The 19,782-nt window shown below is 35.3% G+C and overlaps 1 protein-coding gene across 4 annotated transcripts in view; it reads right to left on the reverse strand.

The window, feature by feature from the left end:
* LOC136032790 (transient receptor potential cation channel trpm-like) overlaps window positions 1-19,782 on the reverse strand; it is a 113,798-nt gene that overhangs the window by 65,830 nt on the left and 28,186 nt on the right. For 2 of the 4 annotated variants that reach the window (XM_065713160.1, XM_065713161.1), the window contains exons 3-4: window positions 9,372-9,742; window positions 2,301-2,472 (exon numbers count right to left, since the gene is read on the reverse strand). In XM_065713160.1, coding sequence (XP_065569232.1) covers window positions 2,301-2,472; window positions 9,372-9,742 — 543 coding nt within the window. The remainder of the gene's footprint in view (window positions 1-2,300; window positions 2,473-9,371; window positions 9,743-19,782) is intronic. The other 2 variants (XM_065713163.1, XM_065713162.1) reach the window with 1 other exon arrangement.

Genomic DNA, 19,782 nt, shown 5'->3' on the forward strand with positions numbered 1-19,782 from the left:
ACCCTCATTATTTTGCGCCAACATACAAATGAGCTCATGGAAAAGTGAAATTCATAAAAATGTTGACTTTTCTGCAAGATTTGATGATGAAGCAATTTTAAGCTGCAACCTCAGATGTTTCTTATCAGATAGTCTTTCAATACACAAGAACAGAATTTTAAAATTGGTATGTACAGAGACACAGTAAGTTTTTGTAGCGGAATTTAACATCACTGAAATACATTGGTTTTAAGAGCCTTTTTGAAAACATATTTTCCCTACTTCAGCCTCCTTCAAGTGCTGGTCTATATTAATCACTAATTTAGGAAAACAGTCTTCCTTTTCTCCTTCTGTCTCTCTTTTTTTTTGTGTGTTTGTGCTGTTGCATTGGTGATTTCTCTTTTCATGATAATTATTTTGCAACAGAAATGTAAAAAAGCAAAAGGGAAAGCAAAATTTCCCAAAAATAGAAATAGCTTCCTCTGCGACGGATAATTTTTGAACAAACAAATTTTGAAGAATCTAAAGAAACACATAATTTTTGTCTACATCCTCAGAAATTCCTTATCAAATGCTTTGTCAGTGCGCAATCATTGAAATTTAAACTTCTCAAACACAAAGGAACAAAAGTCGCGTTTGACTTACAAAAGGATTATTTTGCAACCAAACGCTAAGATGTACAGAAAAAAGAAAAGTTTCTCCGAGATCGTTTTTTGTGATAATTATTACCTGAGCCATACCAGAGTCCCACCTATAAATCAAAAGCCCATGAATTATCAATAGCATGAACATTTCCTTGATTTTAACGTCATGCTTGCACTAGAGAAGCACGTGAAACTGAAATACATTGGTTTTAAGAACCTTTTTGAAAACATATTTTCCCTACTTCAGCTAAATATGCCAACTTAAGTGGAAATTAACACTATTCATAAAATAGTAGATTAGTGTGTTTGACTTAGGACTACTATATTCGTAGTATTAGCCTCACACTTGCTATTGACAAGCTCATGATATTCTTCAAGGCAGACTTTATTGGAATTAAAGGTCATTGATAAAATATACATGTTGCACTTGTTTTGTTTAATTTGCTTCATTATTTTCTGTTTTTGCGAGGCCCAAACTACACATTCAGTCTCATTTTAACTTCTGTAAATCCAAAAACCTTTGAATATTAACTTTTACAAAAATAAAACACCATGTATTCTACATGTACGTGCTTTGTTCTGTTTAAGGACGGAAATCTTTGCCTCAAAATACCCTTTATGGTATTAAAAAACCAACAATTTGTAAAGCAAAATGTAAATTGGAAATTATTTTCTTGTGTGATGAGAGATTGCGTAATTGGTAAGTTGTTTGGTTAGGCACTGAAACGGTGGGGAATTAGAAGTTGGGGAAGATATACTAGCTGCAAAGATGAATTTTCTTTACAGTGTCTCCACTAAACATCATGAATACAGCATCCCTTTTGTAATTCCTTAGACCAAACTGACTTACCACATTGAACATAAAAAAAACATTTGCTACTATTATAAATCTTTCCACTGAATCTTTTAAGAAAACAAGTGGTATACTGTGAAGTTTCTTTATCGGTCATACAGATGTTTTTCAGACAGGAAATTGTTTTGCTATTGTAAAGAACGTGAGAGGAAAGTGAGAGGGAGAAAGAGAGAGACAGAGTAAGATGGAAAGAGAGACAGAGAGGAACGAGAGAGAGGAAAGAGAGAGAGAGGAGGAGAGAGAGAGAGTATAAGCAGTACCGGTTTTAGGCCTCATAATCTGAGGTGGGGCTAGGTTTACCATAGGAGCGTAAAAATATAAAATAAAAGAAATTTAATTTCAGATGTCAGAAATTACAGGGGAAAGACAGTTGCTCCCTCGCCTCTGCCCGACCCTAAAACTGCCTCCGAGCCTAAAACTGCCTCCGAGCATAAGGTGTTATGCAAGTTTCTGCTACGCTGTATGAATTTTCTAATCTTTTTTTGCATTCTATGTACTTCATTAATCTAGCATAATTTTCTAGTAATTTAAGCTTTTTCTTACATGAGGGCTCTAAAGAGCACTAAATATTGCTGATGGGATTTTGGATCCTAACACCACCTTTGCATCCACCTCGTTTGCATCCTAACACCACATTCCCCCACGTTTATGTTCGTTCACAATCACTTTATGCCTTGAAAAATAAGAGAAATTTACTCTGTGACAAAGGATGCATGTCCAATTGCAGCATGTATGCCCGAAATTCATGATACAATCGAATCACCTTGCCGAGGCAATAATCATAATCCAACTCTAATTCACATCTACAAAAATATTATACTTACTTTGACTTTGAGCTTTCTTTGTGAACGTAATTTATGCGTTTTCCACGCCCAACGAGACTGTGGCGATTTTCGAGCATACCCCACGGTGCAATTCCAATGCAAGCAAGGCGAGTGTTCCTTAAACGTGATGACCTTTCAGAAGAAAGAGATTCACCAATGACCTCAGCAATTCCTATTAAAATAAACATAAACATGAGTTGTCAACAAAATTAACTTTAATTTTGATTCATTAACCTCAAGGAACTGATTCCAAAGAAATCAAAAGTTTGATGATCGTCACATACAAATTTAGTACCTACTCGATTACTTTGCACCTCTACTTATCGCAAATTACGAGAAACTTTCAGTAAAATTTTACGTTTTACACCAAAAATAAAAAAATAGGTTTTTCTTTAAAATCAAATTAATTGTATATGTTCTTACTTCAATTTTGTCGTTTTCACATAATTAATTACAACAAATTATGTAGTTGTAATTGGTGGTTAGGGAAACGGGGACTAAAGTTAGCTAATCTGTCTTGCATCACTAAACTAAAACATTTCTAGAACACTTTCGGAACGTTTTCTGAGTGCTTTATTGAACGTTTGTGAACATTATTTGTAAAGAACGTTATCTGGCAACACTAGACTGGAAGTAGAACGTCTGGAACCACTGAACTGAAGCAGAACAGCTTATCTGCATGACATCATTTTGGACAGGAACTGAACTGAACTAGAGTTAGATCAATGCCTAAAAATGAACTTAAATAATCAATGCCTAAAAAGGAGAACACCTTACAATAGTAAATGTTGTTACGTGAAATTCACGAAGTCAGCTAAAAATTTCATGAAGCATGATTTAGGCATAGCATAATAGTTGCCATAATAGTTATATTTATGGTTTTAAACGAGATTTGAATTAGATCTATTATAAGCAAGACAAAGAATATTCATGGGACATGGTAATTATACAAAATCGATTTTAATGTCCTAGATAACACACAATTAAAATTGAATGCCATATATTTAACAGGCTGCTGAAAAAGGTCATGCTCTTTGTAGTTATTGCAATATCAATAGCATTCATTATGTTGCAGAGCAACACCACTCCTTTCACAGTTTTTCTTTTCCGTGGTCAGTGATCTCTAGCTCTAAATTCATAGGAGATATTAAATCGTTTTTATCCGCGGTATGGAATTCATGAAACGGGGTGGGAAAGTTCCAATGAAGTGTGTAAAATTTACTGTTGTTTTCGGCAAAAATAAAATAAAAACCATTTTCTTCCTCATGCTCTATATAGTGTCAAAACTAAACTATCCTAGCTGGGAAAGTAATCTTTTTCTGAAAAATTTATGTCTTATTAAATTATCTCTCAAAGAACAAAATTCCGCAACTCTTCTAAACCTTCCGGAAATAATTCTGTAAAATTCGATATCAAATGCCAAATTCCGATTTTTTAGGTTTTTTTCTGAAAACTCTTTTGTGTATTAACTAAGTCAAACTATAAGAAGTAAGCGACATGAAATAAACTGTCTTATAAACGAAATTGCTTCTTCTACTTTTAAATAAGTTCCTATGTTGTCATTATGTATTAAATTTATTTTCATATCCTACAGCAGAGATTCCCAACCGTTGATTTACGAACCCCTGGCGGTTTGTAGTGTTAGCAAATGGGGTTCGCGAAAATAATATTGTAATTGCGGATTTTTTAAAACACCATTAAAATCAAGAGCAAAAAAACCGTCCCAAAAGCACCCTCACCACGGTGTGATATGGATGTTCTTAATATCTTTCACACGATGCCTGATTGATAAAACCGATTCTTCATGAGCAGCTCAGAAACTCATAAACATTAACCGTCGTTCATGCATAGAATTAGCATTTATAAGCCTTGAGTAATAGTGATACTGGAACTATCAAGGTGTTGTGTGAATGATTAATAATTATTAATTTAGTTATTATTAAACCTCATTTTTATTATGGATTAATTGTTAAAAATGGATCGTTTAGAAACGAGACATGGTAATCGAGATGATAGTACCGAAAGCTGTAGTGAGGCACCATTTCACCAAACAAAAAACAAAGGAAATGAGGATAGAAAAGGGAAAAAGGTAAAATATGACAGCGACTATCTAAAATTGGGTTTTCATTTTACTGGGAATGAGTCGGAATCCAAGCCACTTTGTGTTCTTTAACATTGCAAAAGAAAATTAGCAGATATCAAAAAGTGTATCCATTCTTCTTTCTTGACGTAAAACCAAGATAATAAAATGATCCTTGAAGCATTATTTCGAGTAAGTTATAGATTTGCATTATCTGGATAACCGCATACAATAGCAGAAAATTTAACTGGACCATATACGAAACATATATATGTTCTTGGGGAAAAGGCAGCAAAAAAATTGAGTTAGTTTCCTTTTCAAGCAAGACGGTGTCACGTACAATTTATAACTTGGCTAATCATGTGGAGAACGAACTTTAAAACGAGTGAAATTGAATTATTTTGAAAATCAACTTGACGAATCGATAGATGTAACAAATGCCGCAGTCTTACTTGTCTAAGTTAGATATCTTTTTACGAATATTAGAATATGTTAGAAATTAGAAGATGTGCTATTCGGAAAACGGTTTGAAACCTACACAACTGGAGAAGCGATTTTGGTACAATCACTGGGTATTTCAGAAAGAATGGAGAAAGTTGGTCTTATTGTTGTGTACGTCTACAGATGGCAAAAAATAAACGACAAGAAGGTTTTCAGGGTTTTCGGCAAGGGTGAAAAAGATCAACAAAAAATTCATTGGACTCATTGTCCAATGAGACAAGTTTTAGTATTTAAGAGTAATCGTGTAAAGTTATCTGCAACTTTAAATTATGCTGTGAAAGTTGTGAACTTTATAAAATCACGTGCAACAAATTGCATCCTTGAGTAACTTAAAAAACAAATTCCAACACAGATAGACAGATCTAAATCTTCCAGAAGTTGGAGCTGACATTGGATTTTCACTTCTCTGACTTTTTGAAGTTCTGATTTTGCAAATTCCCAACATTTGGTCGAAGTAAAATGTCCCAAATTCGAAGCTATACTTGTTGAAATCAAATAACTTTGAATACAGATAGAAATTTATATCATCTTTTCAAAAAACTTAGCAAAATTTCCACATCCCTCAGAAATTTTTGGGAAAGAATGCCATAAAATCTAAAACACAGAAGCTTTAGTTTTTTGTAAAAATTTGATTTGGATATTTTTCATATTTTAGATGTTTAATACCATGGAAAGTAAACAAGAAGAAATGCACTCTTCTATATTTGAAAAAAGACTGAGTAACAAGCAATAAACTCTAAGGTTAATAGCGACAAAGACCACACTGCCTTTCCATCATAAACACAAATAACAAATAGAAACGACAGGGATTTTTTTTTTGCGTCCTGGTTGAACTTCCCTGATGTAAGGATGCTAGGACTGTTTTAAAAAGATCTTGGTGTTAATGGTCGTATATTCATGTGAGTTTCTCTTGTATACTTATTTGTTTTGTTGAGGATGACCCTGGGTTGAAATGTTCATTTAGGGTTAAGGTTTCCACTGTCTTAACGAAAAATTTGTTGTTGTTTCTATTTGTTGGTTGTATTTATAATTCTGAAGTTGTTATCGGGCATCCATTTCCAAGATATCCTTGAGGGAACTTTTTTCTAGACAAGGAAGAATTCTTACTTGAAACTTGAATAGACGCATCTTGATCTATTAACAACCACACACTGGTTTTCCAGATATAAAATTGTTTCTATGATTTTTTCTATTTTGAAGTTTTGACTTAGCGAATTCCCAAATTTTGCCTAAATGAGATGTCCTAGCTTCAAAGCTAAACTCTTTAGAAATCAAATAACTTGGAATACTGATATAATTTTATATTATCTTCGACAAACTAAGCGGAATCTGTTGTATCTTTTTGATTTTGATGTTTACTATATTTTAACATTACAGGATGGCTGGCCCCCAACCCCCCATTGCACTTCCTGGCTGAAGGGCCAAGAAACGGAAATCAGCACCGCCGGTACGGACTGTAAAGTCTAATGCCGTATCCTTTACCTTTTTTTTTTTACTATATTTTAGACAACTAATGCCATGAAAAGTAAGCAAGAAGACATGCACTTTCCTACATATGAAAATGGAATGCACACTAAGAAAAAGAAGTTCACAAGTACACCATTTCAAAGATATTCATTAGCCTTAGTATTAACTCTCAGCATAGTCTTGAGAGTTTGACGGTTACCTAATAGCTACAAAACTTGTTTCAAAAGTTCTGTAATTACATATTGACTTTAAAAGTATAATGATTATAAATCACCTTCAGACGGGTACTGGGGCACACAAACTTATTACGTGTGGGATATAGTCACGAGCGTTGCTCCGCAACTGTGTTCCATGGTCATAGACAAGAATTTACCGTGTTATTTTTATTTTTTCAAGTTATTTTAACTTGAGCGATGATTTAGTTTTCGGTACTATAGTTTAAGTGGACGTTCAGTATTATGCTGATTCAAGTTCAGAATATGTAACTTCTAAGGGAAACGCTCTTGAACTTATGAGACCGAAATGGCTTACTTTTAGTTGTTTGTATTTAAGATTAATAAACTACTGCTAGACAGAATATCTATTCATTTCATTTAAGTTAATTTCAATTATCAACAAAAAACTTAATATTAGCATATCATCTGCTATAATAAGTAAGGCAAGCATGCGTCACTGCTGCTAAGACGTTTTTCATAAGATTTTCAAAGCCCTTCTGCATTTGCTGGAGCTTAACAACCGATGCACGAATCTAAACCTATTTCATGAATGCCTTGAAAAATACTAAGTTTCAGCTAAGTTTGCTTACTTATAACTTTAAGTATAAAAAAATAAATTGACCTTTTTGGATGTTGAACACTCCTTGGTTTGACATCAAGCCTATTTAACTAGAATGAATGCATTTTTTTTTAATTTTTACATCCAATGTACCCATTTCAACCTCTAGCTCTTATAGTTAATAATATAATTCATCCTTGAGTCTATAGTTCCATTTTTCATTAAATTTCAGTTTTTTTAAGACTCTGACTTACTTTTGATTTAACGCTCTTGCTCAGCAGGGTCACCAGCGTAGAGAGAACTGGTTGACAACGCTGTCAGTCTTCTCCAAGTAGCCCTGTCTAGGGCTAAGGATGGGGCCTCATTTTTGTTGATGTTGGGTTTAAGCAGGCGTTGGTATATTACATCAGCCCATCTAGTGCGTGGCCTTCCTCGAGAGCGTTTCCAGCCATTTCCAGAGGGATTGAAGTCCAAGATGATCCTTGCGGGGGTATTTAGCGGAAGACGGAGTAGGTGGCCATACCACCTTAGAGAGCGGGCTTCTACTTGGGTAGGGAGGTTCGCCAGCTTGAAGGTCTTCAGGATCTTAGTATTGCAAATCTTGTCATACCACTTGAAGTCTTTGACTCGACGCAGGTGTCTAGTCTGAACGGCATCGACTTTTCTTAGCTGTATCTGGGTCATCGGCCATGTCTGAGATGAGTAAAGCATGATACTTGAGACTGTGGAGCTGTAAATTCGGTCCGAACACAGAACTTGCCTTGGCTGATCTGGCTGAGATTTCAGCGTCAAGTGTGTCACTTGTGTATATAATTGATGCGAGATATGTGAACTGCCTTACCACATTGACAGCTTGGCTTTTAATCTCAACAGTTGAGAGTGGTACTGATGAGGTCTCTTCTATGGGCATGATCTTCGTTTTCTTCCAGTTGATGTACAGCCCAACTCTAGAGGCTATGGAGGAGAGTGTCTCGAGTGCAGACTTAAGTTGGTCGAGATTGTCACTAAGGACAGCTATATCGTTCACGAAGGCAACATCGGACAGAGTCCTCCTGGCATAACTGACCCAGAAAGGGTGGGCATAGTGCGTCTCCTTCAGAATTTGGTTGATGACGCAGTTAAACAGCTCAGGTGCAACAGCGCATCCTTGCCGCACTCCATTTTTTATGGGGAAGGAAGAAGAAAGCTTCCCGTTAACGAGGACGGCGCTTTCTGTGTTGCTGTAAGCTTCTTTGAATGGGCCTTCTATCTTCGCGGGTAGGCCCGCAAAGATTGATTGCTTGTTTCAGCAGTAGCATCGCGAACAGCTTTGCTGGAACAGACAGTAGGGTGATACCGCGGTAGTTACTGAGGTCCGTCTTGCTGCCATTGCGCTTAAACACTAGCACAAGGATTCCTTACTTCCAATCTGATAATATAACTTCAGTGTGCCAGATTATGCTGAACAACATCTGCAGCCAGCGTAGGCTTTTTCTAAGAGGATCTACCCAAAAAGAAATTCCTAGAGCCATCTTTGGCAAAAAGAAAGTTTTATTTTGTGTACTAAGCTGTATTAAGGGACAAAAATATACAGGGATAGTCGTCACCAAATATTTAAGGTTTGCAACACGTTCTTGCTCCACAAAATTCAGAAAAGGATCTGAGAAAACCTTCAAACATTAAAAAAAAATCCAGATCTCTATGCAAAAAATAAATTTTACGAAAGCTGAGTATGCAAAAGATTACAATTGGTGAATGCTCATAGTTTAACTCTCTTTTCTCTGAGAAAAGAAATACCGTGCATTCAAGCAACATTTTTGGGAAATTGACTTTCCTCCTTAATTTATTATAGCTAAAGAAATTCTTTGTGTTGTATTTAATTTATACTAAAGCGTTTTGTTTACTCTTTTTGACAACACCTTTTGATTTTTTTAGGTTTTTTACCCCCCCCCCTCCCATGAAAAAATTCTTTTATACCCCCCTGAAAAAATCACGGATAGACCCAGTCTAGAATTAAGTTTCAGAATTCACTAGAAATAGTTAAAAGGTCTGTTAAAATTGTGCATAAAAACTCTACGTGTCGCCGCATTTCTTGTGGCAATTTTGAATCGTAAGCCAGAAATATGATATATATAAATTGAACATTAAATACCGGTATCATGACCTTGTGTCGTTTATTTTTTTATTTTTTTTTTAATATCCTTGTAAAATATGACTTTGACTATGATTGTTCATCCCAATCAAATATTTAGACACAGAAAATTTCTTACCACCATTTGTTCCATCCGTTAAAATCCACGCTCTTGTGGTTTTGGCGATTTTCATGAGGCCATTTTTAAGATAGTTGCGAAGCTTTTCAGGGAGTTGAAATTGACTCCTTCCCCCATGGACTGAAATGACAAGTTTTGGAAGTTCAAGTCCCCATTGTTTGGTGAGAAGATGCAAAATATGATCGGTTCTTGAGTCAAAAGCAAGTCGTAAGTACTGAGCTTCCAGCATATGAGCACCGTGTTGAAATAGTATTGTGCCAAAGGCGTCTGTTGGGCTAAGAAACGTGTGATAAGTGGGATTCCATGAGGAAGCTGATGAGTGAAGTGGATCGCGGTTGCTATGTGCTGTTACGTTCCTCCCACAGAAGCATCTAAGAAAAATCATAATGCTAAAAAATCATTGCGTAGCTGCAAGATTATCCCAAGCTGCACACCTGGCTGAATTGGAGCTATTCAAGAGGCTTGAACATATATGTGTTATGTGCAAATATATGTGTTAAAAATTAATACACGTTTTAAAATTGATACACCAGCAACATGCATCTATACTTGCGTTAACACATCCGTTCAAATCAGCCAATGGCACGTTTTTACATTGAGATTTCAAAATAAAAATGTTATCATGATTTCATGTTAGCATATTAATTTACTGACCAAAATTAACACAGGCTAATACACAAATAGCATAAAAATTTGAGTAATTAGCAAACCGTGCACTAATAGTAGTACTCGCGTTATGAGTACTAAAAACCTATACACCAGGCGTACATTAATTAAAGGTATCAGTAATCAATAGTAAAACTTCAAAATGATTGATTTTTTTCTTTTTCTTTTTAGCTCCATCACTTAAGAATAAAAAAGTAAAGAGTGAAGAACAAAAATTAACTCAGGAGTTAAACTCAATACAAACTATAATTGCAATTATCAAGTATGTTTAAGACCAGACGAAAAGTATCATAAATATAGCTGTCCCCTCCTGAAACCTAAAAAAGGCTGTCGTCATTTCTTCTTTATGAAAAAGAAAATTCGTGAATTTGATTAATTTACACTTCCGAATGTTTTGTTAAGCTATCATTTTCAATACATTTGAAAGGAACAGGTTTAAAAGGAAGAAAATTTTGATGAAAATGGGGTTAAATTAAAATAGTAAAAGTACATTAATTGCCACAAATCGATTATTGCTAAAATCTGGTCGTCAGCCCAGACCAGTGCTCTTTGGGATCTAAGAAAGGGCAAGCAAATTTGGGGCCCAAGGGCATATAAAGTTTGGATAGCATCTCGATAATCACATCACTCAAGGAAAATTAAAATAAGAAGATGGATGGCACGATAGTATATCGTATATAAGACAATGATCAGATTATTGCTCATTTCGAGACCAAGGACATATATCCGAAAAATCCTCTAAATGAATGTATTTTAGGAGATCAATGACCCTCCACATTGATGTGGAAGATCTCTCATGCAAAATTGCAATGCTTGGGCCTAAAAGATAGTATCCCCCGTATATAAGACAATAATCAGATTATTGCTCCTTTCGAGACCAAGGTCATATATCCCAAAAAATCCTCTAAATGAATGTATTTTAGGGTTTCAATGACCCTCCACATTGATTTGGAAGACTCCTCACGCAAAATTGCAAGGCTTGGGCCAAAAAATGTAATATGTGAGGCTTCAAGCTCCTCCTTCCCCTTCCCCGCCCGCCTAATTTTCTTTAATTATTATCAAGGATAAAAACAAAAGATAACAAAACGAGAACGGGGTTTGATAAGGCAAACAAAAATACTGGATAAATTTCGGGAAGACAACCACTTCCCATCTTCAGCACTATAAGAGAAAGTTTCAAAGAAACAAGTACCTATTTTCTGAGCGAAAAGGCAAACGATAAAAACCAGATAAAAATAAAAAGACAGAAACAAACAACGTGGAGAGTAAAAAGAGACAAAAACACTAATTGGAATAATTAAACGCGGAAAAAAGAATAAAAAAAACAACAGATAAAATTAGAATTAACAGAATTCAAAACGTTAAAAGCCAAAAAACCAACTCAAAAGCTAGTCGACCAACCAAGCTCCAACGACTAACAATAAATAATGCTCTTGTTAAGAAGCTAGAGAGGTGACTAGAGACTTAATCATTATGAATTTGCATTTGGCTCTTGGAGAGACTTTGGTGGGACAACAAGAAATTTTATTCTTCTTCCATGTGCACATGGAAGAAAATATCATCTTACTCATATTACTGATTGATTTTTCCTTGGCATCAAAATATTAGCAAGCTGCGACCCCACTAATACCTGTAGTCTTTCCCAGGTAATGTCATACCGCAGCCCCGATTTTAAATTCCTTAACATTTACCAAGCCCCCATTGAGATATATATTTAAAAAAAAAGAAAAAAAAATGAATACCAAAGAACAGACTTTATTTTAACCTTACGAAGCGTAAATTTTATCACTTTTTAATTGTCAAGTAAATTTTTTACCTGCCAATCAAATTCTTATTTATAAGAACAATAAATCATTGATAAAGTGTGCTATTAGATCCTTATTTTCGTAGTTTTTACGGAAAATGTATTCCACTGATAAACGGCTACAAAACAAATATTGATTCACTCAATATCCTTCACATGAAGGGCAAATTTTTTATGACAGTCCTTGGAGGAACAAAAACGCAATAAAAATGGGAAAAACGGGATTCGTACCATAAACGATAAAATAGCGTCAAGAGGACGGTAGGGAATTTATTATATTAACAGGAATACATGCAAATAAATCCTTGAAAACAATCATGAAAATATACAGAAAAGGTTAAGATATCCCAAGACCGTATCCAGGGACGGGGTTTGAACCCGCCCTCTAAATTTTTGTCCGACTCATTAAAAAGTAAAAAAAATGCAAATAAACAGATTTTGGATGTGTTTTTTTAAATTTTCTTCCGTAATAACCCCCTCCCCCGAACGAAAATCACATATACAGTATTGAGATATTCATTAGAAAATGAAACAAGGGATAACCTAAACTTTAGTGACTGAAGTGGCTCCATTTAGATTTGTAAGCACTGACATTACGAGGAAAATGGTGCCACAAGGAATAAAAACATGAAATATTGACACGAGTCGAATATAAATGGTAGGTACATTCCTGAGCTGCCGTTTGTAAAGAAATGTACTAACAAGTAAATTCCTGATACTACTCTCGGAAATAATATTGAATATTGAAATGTACATGTTTATTAGTCAGACTTATATTAAATATTGTGAAAAGGGGGAATAAAAAACCACACTTGCCAAAATTATGATCTCCGAAAGTGTGTCACCTTGAAACTTTACAACTTCCTTTATCTTTGATGATATTGCTTCTTTCGTCAAATTTCGAATACTTATGAAGATTTTAGTGGCTGTTTTACTGAGAAGGGTTATTTATGTCTTCCTGCTACTTAACTATTCGAATCGTTTTCTGTTTGGGTAACTTCAAAAGCTTATTTTTTTCTTTTGTTGAAGACAGTATTGCGGAAGTCTTTGCTGAAATCTCTGTTTTATCTTTTCGTTTTATTCAATGGTTGAAAGTCACCCTCCTTTGGTTTTCTTAACTTGAAATTGTGTAATAAGCTCATATGCCATTTTGATTATGTGCATTGTACTTATATTGATTATATATTTATTGATATTAATTATTATGTATTGATTATATATTATTATTATATATTATTATATTTATATATTATTATATATTTATATTTATTGTAAATTGATTATATTGCCAAAATCTAATCATTAGTGCACAATAGTTGCCAGGTTTTGTGCGCTCAATTAAAAAATTAGAAGAGAAAAAACAAAAGTTGCACATTATTTCATTTAGGAAATAAAATATAAACGATGCTTGTGTACAGTTACGTTCCAACTACCGAAAATGTGTCACCTTCGGTAGTTGGATTATTATGAAACGTCATGTAAAAAACAAATAAAGGCTACACTCGCCTAAATTCTGAGCTAAAAAATTCACCATGTTTGGTAGATTGATAGTGAATATCGTGAAAATTCCCAAAAATGGCTAACCACATTATTCTGGCTCCTGATACTCACTTGGCATCACTCAGGAGAAGTGATTCTCTGTATTTTTTTTTTTTTAGTCTGAGGATCCAGTATAGGGCAAGTAGGGAACCATTTTAAAAGTCAAGGTCTGAGGTGCCCTTGAAGACTACTTTTACAAGTACATTCATTTTCTCCTTTTGATTAGTTAACATAGTATTTAAACAATAGCGAAAAGTTTGTTCAGAACGGGACACACCACAGTTTACGGACTGGGAAGTTACCAATACGCCAGAGTAATAGGTGTCCCATAATTCCATTGCAATGCTCTAAAAATTTGTCATTGCGAGTGTGCGAAGGGCGGAGTCATGAAGAGAGATGTGCGACTGATGTGTCCCAAAAATCCTTAATGGAGAGTATAGGACTTTTCGGTACTTGCTATATATATTTATACTGTGATAGTTATTCCATACTGCCACTGTTTGAAAAAGCATCAAGAAACACCTGCGGAAACACAGCTCGCAATAATTATTAGGCAAGGATACGGCATTAGACTTTACAGTCCCTACCGGCGGTGCTGATCTCCGCTTCTTAGCCCTTCAGCCAAGAAGTGCAATGGGGGGTTGGGGGCCAGCCATCCTGTGCTTTCGCACAACCTACCTGTTTACCTTCCCCAGATTTCTCCAGGTACCCATTTAGAGCTGGGTCGACTCTGACACCACTGACCCCCGTCCCAAACTGAAGAATTGGGTACACTGGGATTCGAACCCGCGTCCTCTCAGACAAACGATCCCGAATCCAGCGCACCAACCCACTCGGCCAGGACGGCTAGTATTTAGTTGTAAGAACCATTAAATAATAGGCTTGGCGGACACAGCAATTCCATCTGCAGCAAACTCCTTTGGGACGTTATCCCGACCACGCCATCTATTGATTTTAAGCAATGAATCAATAGACGTTCAGGAACAAGAGAATAAACTAAATAGAGGACTAGTTATATATCAGGTACTTGGTGCACCTGGTGCATAGAAAAAAAGGAAGAAAGTTAGGCTAAAGCAAAACTGTGTATTAAATTGATAGTGAACATTACAGTCTTCACAATTTGCAAAAAAGCCACGCGTCTTCAATATTTTCTTAACAAAGACACTTAAAGCACCATTCTCAGTTTATGAACTTTGAAAATCTACCATGTTTGGCAGCCGCATTGATGCTGGCTGAATATCTCTGACAATGGCACATGTATTGTAAAGAGCACAGTGTCTTCCACGTTAGTAGAAGAAAATAGCATCTTTGAGCTAAATCATTATCTTGAAAATATTGAATATTTTGTAATCTGTTGGACAAAATAAAAGATCAATAAAAAGAGATTAGATATGTTCAACTCATTAGATGACAATATGACTGCATCAACATTAGTTGGATGGCGTCTATGGCTTTTCTCTTGAAGAAAGATCCGGAACTTTTGATTCAATAGTTTTTTATAGTACGCAAGGGCGAATCTCCAGCATTTTTGTTTGGGGGGTGGGGCAAGAGAGGTCCATATTCGGATACCTCAAGGGGTATGGGTTATGAAAATAATTTTTCTCCACGTCATCGGGCGGGGGAACTGCCACTCCCCCTTTATCCCCCACCCCCCAAACAACACCCCTGATAGTATGTGACTGCAAAAAGCTGGATTCAGGCTGATCAATCCATGTAATATCCTATTCATAGGCCTGATAATATATATAGGCCTGATAATATATCGTAAGACTATATGTGATTGGTTTCCAGCACTTTTTTCTCACTTCAAGGGTTTCTTAACTGGACTCTCAGCATATTTTTGGTTTAAACTATAGTCCAAGCACTCAACAGCTCATAGCCAAATTGATGAAAGGGGTTGTTTCTTGGGAGAAAGAAGCGGTACAAGTAGAGATACTCATAGGAGGGGTGGTGTTGGAAATTGGCATCAGAATCACATAAATTTGAATAAATCCACATAAACTTCAGAGTAAGATAAATTGGAAAATTGGAGTGGAAAACACTTTGATTACCTGCACTAGTAAAACTTATGGGATATATTGTTCACCAAAAAACTGAATCATCAATATAATGATCGTTATTAGCATTTAAAACTGGGCGCATGTTGGACATTGAATGCCTAGGTGTCATTGACATCATAAATAAGGAGTGACCCGACTCAATAGTGACTAAAACTCTAATAAGTAGAACTTTGATACCAAATAGATAAATCAAAAGAATCGATTTTTATGCTAATTTCAAATATATCTTTTCATCAAGTTTGGTCTTACCCTCAAAAGTTACGAGCCTGACAAAATTTGCCTTTTTTTAAAAAAAAGCGGGAAACAAACTCCAATAGTTATAAAATCCTAATAAAAATTAAACCATCAAATTCAGCGTATCAGAGAGCCCTACTATGGAGCTTCAAGTTCCTATCTGCAAAAATAACGAATTTTGTATATTTTTTTGCCAGAAGAAAGATCACGGATGCGTGTTTATTTATTTTTTTCCCTGGGGAGATCGTATTGACCCAGTGGTCCTAGAATATCGCATGAGAGCTCATTCAAACGGAAATTAAAAGTTCTAGTGCCCATTTTAAGTAGCAAAAAAATTGGAGGGCAACTAGGCCCCCTACCACGCTCATTTTTTTCAAAAGTCACCAGATCAAAATTTTGGGATTGCCAGTTGTTTTGGTATAGCCGAAAAATTAAATAAATGTGTCTTCGAGGATGATTTAATCTCCCAAAGTCCCCGGGTTAAGGGCTACAAGTTATGAACTCTGCCCATTGTTTACATATAGTATTAATTACTGGGAAGTTTATGGATGTTTTCAGGGGGATTTCTTCCGGGAAGGGTCGGGGGAGGGGGTTACGTGGGAGAATATTTCTATGGAGGGATTTAAGGGGGAAGGAAATTTTTACAAAGGGGGGAGGAGTCAGATTTCCCAGCATGATCTAAAAATGATCAGAAATTAAACATATAAAACAAATTTTTCAACTGAAAATAAGGAGCAACATCAAAACTTAAGACAAACCGAAATTATTACGTATATGAGGGGGTTAGCCTCCTCGTCAATACCTCGCTATTTACGCTTAAGTTATCTTAGTACTTTCAAAAGAGCTACTTATTCTAATTAAGCAGCCTTTGTGATTCAGGGGTTATTTTGAAAGAATTGAAAAAAAAAATTCGAGCTTTAGGTATTAACGAGGGGACGAACTCCCTCATATACGTAATAATTTCTGTTCGTTTTAAATTTTAATGATGCTCCTTACTTTCAATTGAAAAAACTTTTTGTTATTTAATCAGTTAATCAACCGAAATCTAAGGTTGGCACGGAAAACTGACAAAATGAATTTTCTCTATTCTTTTCTGGTGATTAAATAAAATAAAACAAGTTTTTTCAACTGAAAGTAAGGAGAAACATAAAAAACTTAAGACGAACAGAAATTACTCCGTATACAAAAGGGGCTGTTCTCTCCTCAACGCCCCGCTCTTTACGCTAAGGTTTGACCGTTTCTCAAAACTCTACTTCTTAAAAAAAAAATATTCCCAATAACCATTTCTATATATAAGCAATGGTCAAAGTTTGTAACTTGTAGCCCATCCCACTGGGACTCTGGGGGAGTAAGTCACCCCCAAAGCCATAGTTATTAGGTTTTTCAACTATTCTGAACAAAATTGCTATCTTAAAATTTTGATCCGTTGACTTTGGAAAAAAATGAGCGTGGGCAGGGGCTTAAGTGCCCTCCAATTTTTTGTCACTTAAAAGGACACTAGAACTTCTAATTTCCGTTAGAATGAGCCCTTTCACGACATTCTAGGGCCACTGGGTCGATACAATCACCCCTGGAAGAAAACATACACCCGTATGTTTTCTGGCAAAAAATACAAAAATTACACATTTTGTAGATGGAGCATGAAACGTCTAGAGTGGAGTTCTCTGATACGCTGAATGTGATTGTGTGATTTTCGTTAAAAATCACACGTTAATATTTTGACATTTAGGGGGTGATTCCCCCTATTTTCCGAAATAAGGTGAATTTCCTCAGGCTCGTAACTCTTGATAAGTACGAATACGAATAAATGGAACTTATATATTTAAAATCAGTATAAAAATCTGATTATTTTGATTATCTTTTAGTATCAAAATTCTGTTTTTTAGAATTTTGGTTACTATTGAGCCGGGTCACTTCTTACTACAGTTTAATTAAAAGTCAGAAAAATGTAGATTTTAATAAAATAAAATTTATTAAAAAATAAAGTTAACTAATGAAAAATTAATATAAAATCCAACAAAGAATCTTCTTCTTGAAGCTTATTTGCTGTCTGTTGTAAGAACTTGATCGTTTGAACCGTTCAGATTTTTTTTTTTTTTTTTTTTTTTTTTTTTTTTTTTTTTTTTTTTTTTTTTTTTTAAAGACCGAAATGACGCAAATCAAATTTTGAATGATTAAATAAAAAACAGTGTTTTTAACTGAAAGTAAGGAGCGACATTAAAACTTAAAACGGACAGAAATTACTCCGTATATGAAAGGGGCCGTTCCCTCCTCAACGCCCCCCTCTTTACGCTAAAGTTTCACTCTTTCTCTCAGCTCTCATTTTTAAAACAGTAAAAAGCTTTAGCGTAAAGAGTGGGGCGTTGAGCAGGGAACCGCCCTTTTCATATACGGAGCAATTTCTGTCCGTTTTAAGTTTTAATGTCGCTCCTTATTTTTAGTTAAAAACACTGGTTTGTTTTAGTTAATTTTTGAACGTTTTTGAATTAATTCATGTTTTGATTTTGGCTCTCCGCAAATAAATGATTAAAATGAAATTTGTATATTAATTTATTTTTAGCTAAATGGATTTATCATAGTTTTGATCGGACGATTTTGAGAAAAAAGGGAGCAGAGGAGTAAGCCTAGTTACCCTCTAATTTTTCGTTTACTTAAAAAGGCAACTAGAACTTTTATTTTTTTACGAACGTTTTTATTAGTAAGAATCTACGGAACTTACGAATTAACTTGCGTAACGAACTTCTATATTCGTATATTTTTAATACGTATATGAGAGGGTTCGTCCCCTCGTCTATACCTCGCTCTTTACACTAAAGCTTAGTCTTGTCCCAATTCCTTAAGAATGACCCCTGAATCACAAAGGCAGTAGAATAATTGGTTGAAATTAATAAAATTACTTTAGCGTAAAGAGCGAGTTATTAGGAGGAGGAGAACCCCTCATGTGCATAATAATTTCTGTTCGTTTTAAGTTTTAATGCTACTCCTTAATTTCAGTTGAAAAAACTTTTTCATATTTATTTTCTCATTGTTTTTTAAAAAAAAGCTAAAAGGTCCTGCGCCACCTTCATGGAAATTCTCTGCCCCCATAATAAATTCCTCCATGGAAAGTCCCCCCCCACATAAGCCCCTCCCCTCAAGCCCTCCTCCTCCAACCAAAAAAAAATCCCCTGACACCGTCTGTACACTTCCCAATAACCATTACTATATGTAAACACTGGTCAAAGTATGTAACTTGCAGCCCCTCCCACAGGGACTGTGGGGGAGTAAGTTGTCCCCAAAGACATAGTTATTAGATTTTTCAACTATGCCGAATAAAATGGCTATCTCAGAGTTTTTATCCGGTGACTTTGGAAAAAAATGAGCGTGGGAGGTGGCCTAGGTGCCCTCCAATTTTTGGTCACTTAAAAGGGCACTAGAACTTTTAATTTCCGACCACTGGGTCGATACGATCACCCCAGGGGAAAAAACAAATAAACACGCATCTGTGATGTGGCTTGCGCCAAAAGATACAAAATTCCACATTTTTGTAGATAGGAGCTTGAAAATTCTACTGTAGGGTTCTCTGATACGCTGAATTTGATGGTGTGATTTTCGTTAAGTTTCTATGACTTTTAAGGGGTTTGTACCCCTACTTTCTAAAATAAGGCAAATTTTCCCAGGCCCGTAACTTTTGATGGGTAAAACTAAACTTGATGAAACTTATATATTTAAAATTAGCATTAAAATATGATTCTTTTGATGTAATTAAATAAAAAAAAACGAGTTTTTTTAACTGAAAGTAAGGAGCGACATTAAAACTTAAAACGCACAGAAATTACTTCGTATATGAAAGAGGCTGCTTCCTCATCAACGCCCCGCTCTTTACGCTAAAGTTTGACTCTTTCTCTCAATTCTTCTTTTTAAAACAGTAAAAAACTTTAGCGTAAAGAGCGGGGCGTTGATGAGGAAGCAGCCTCTTTCATATACGAAGTAATTTCTGTGCGTTTTAAGTTTTAATGTCGCTCCTTACTTTCAGTTAAAAAAACTCGTTTTTTTTATTTAATTTCTGAACGTTTTTGAATCAATGCATGTTTTGATTTTGGCTCTCCGCAGAGGAATAATCAAAACG

This window comes from Artemia franciscana, chromosome 11 (genome assembly GCF_032884065.1).
Source record: "Artemia franciscana chromosome 11, ASM3288406v1, whole genome shotgun sequence".
Classification (NCBI taxonomy): Eukaryota; Metazoa; Arthropoda; class Branchiopoda; order Anostraca; family Artemiidae; genus Artemia; species Artemia franciscana.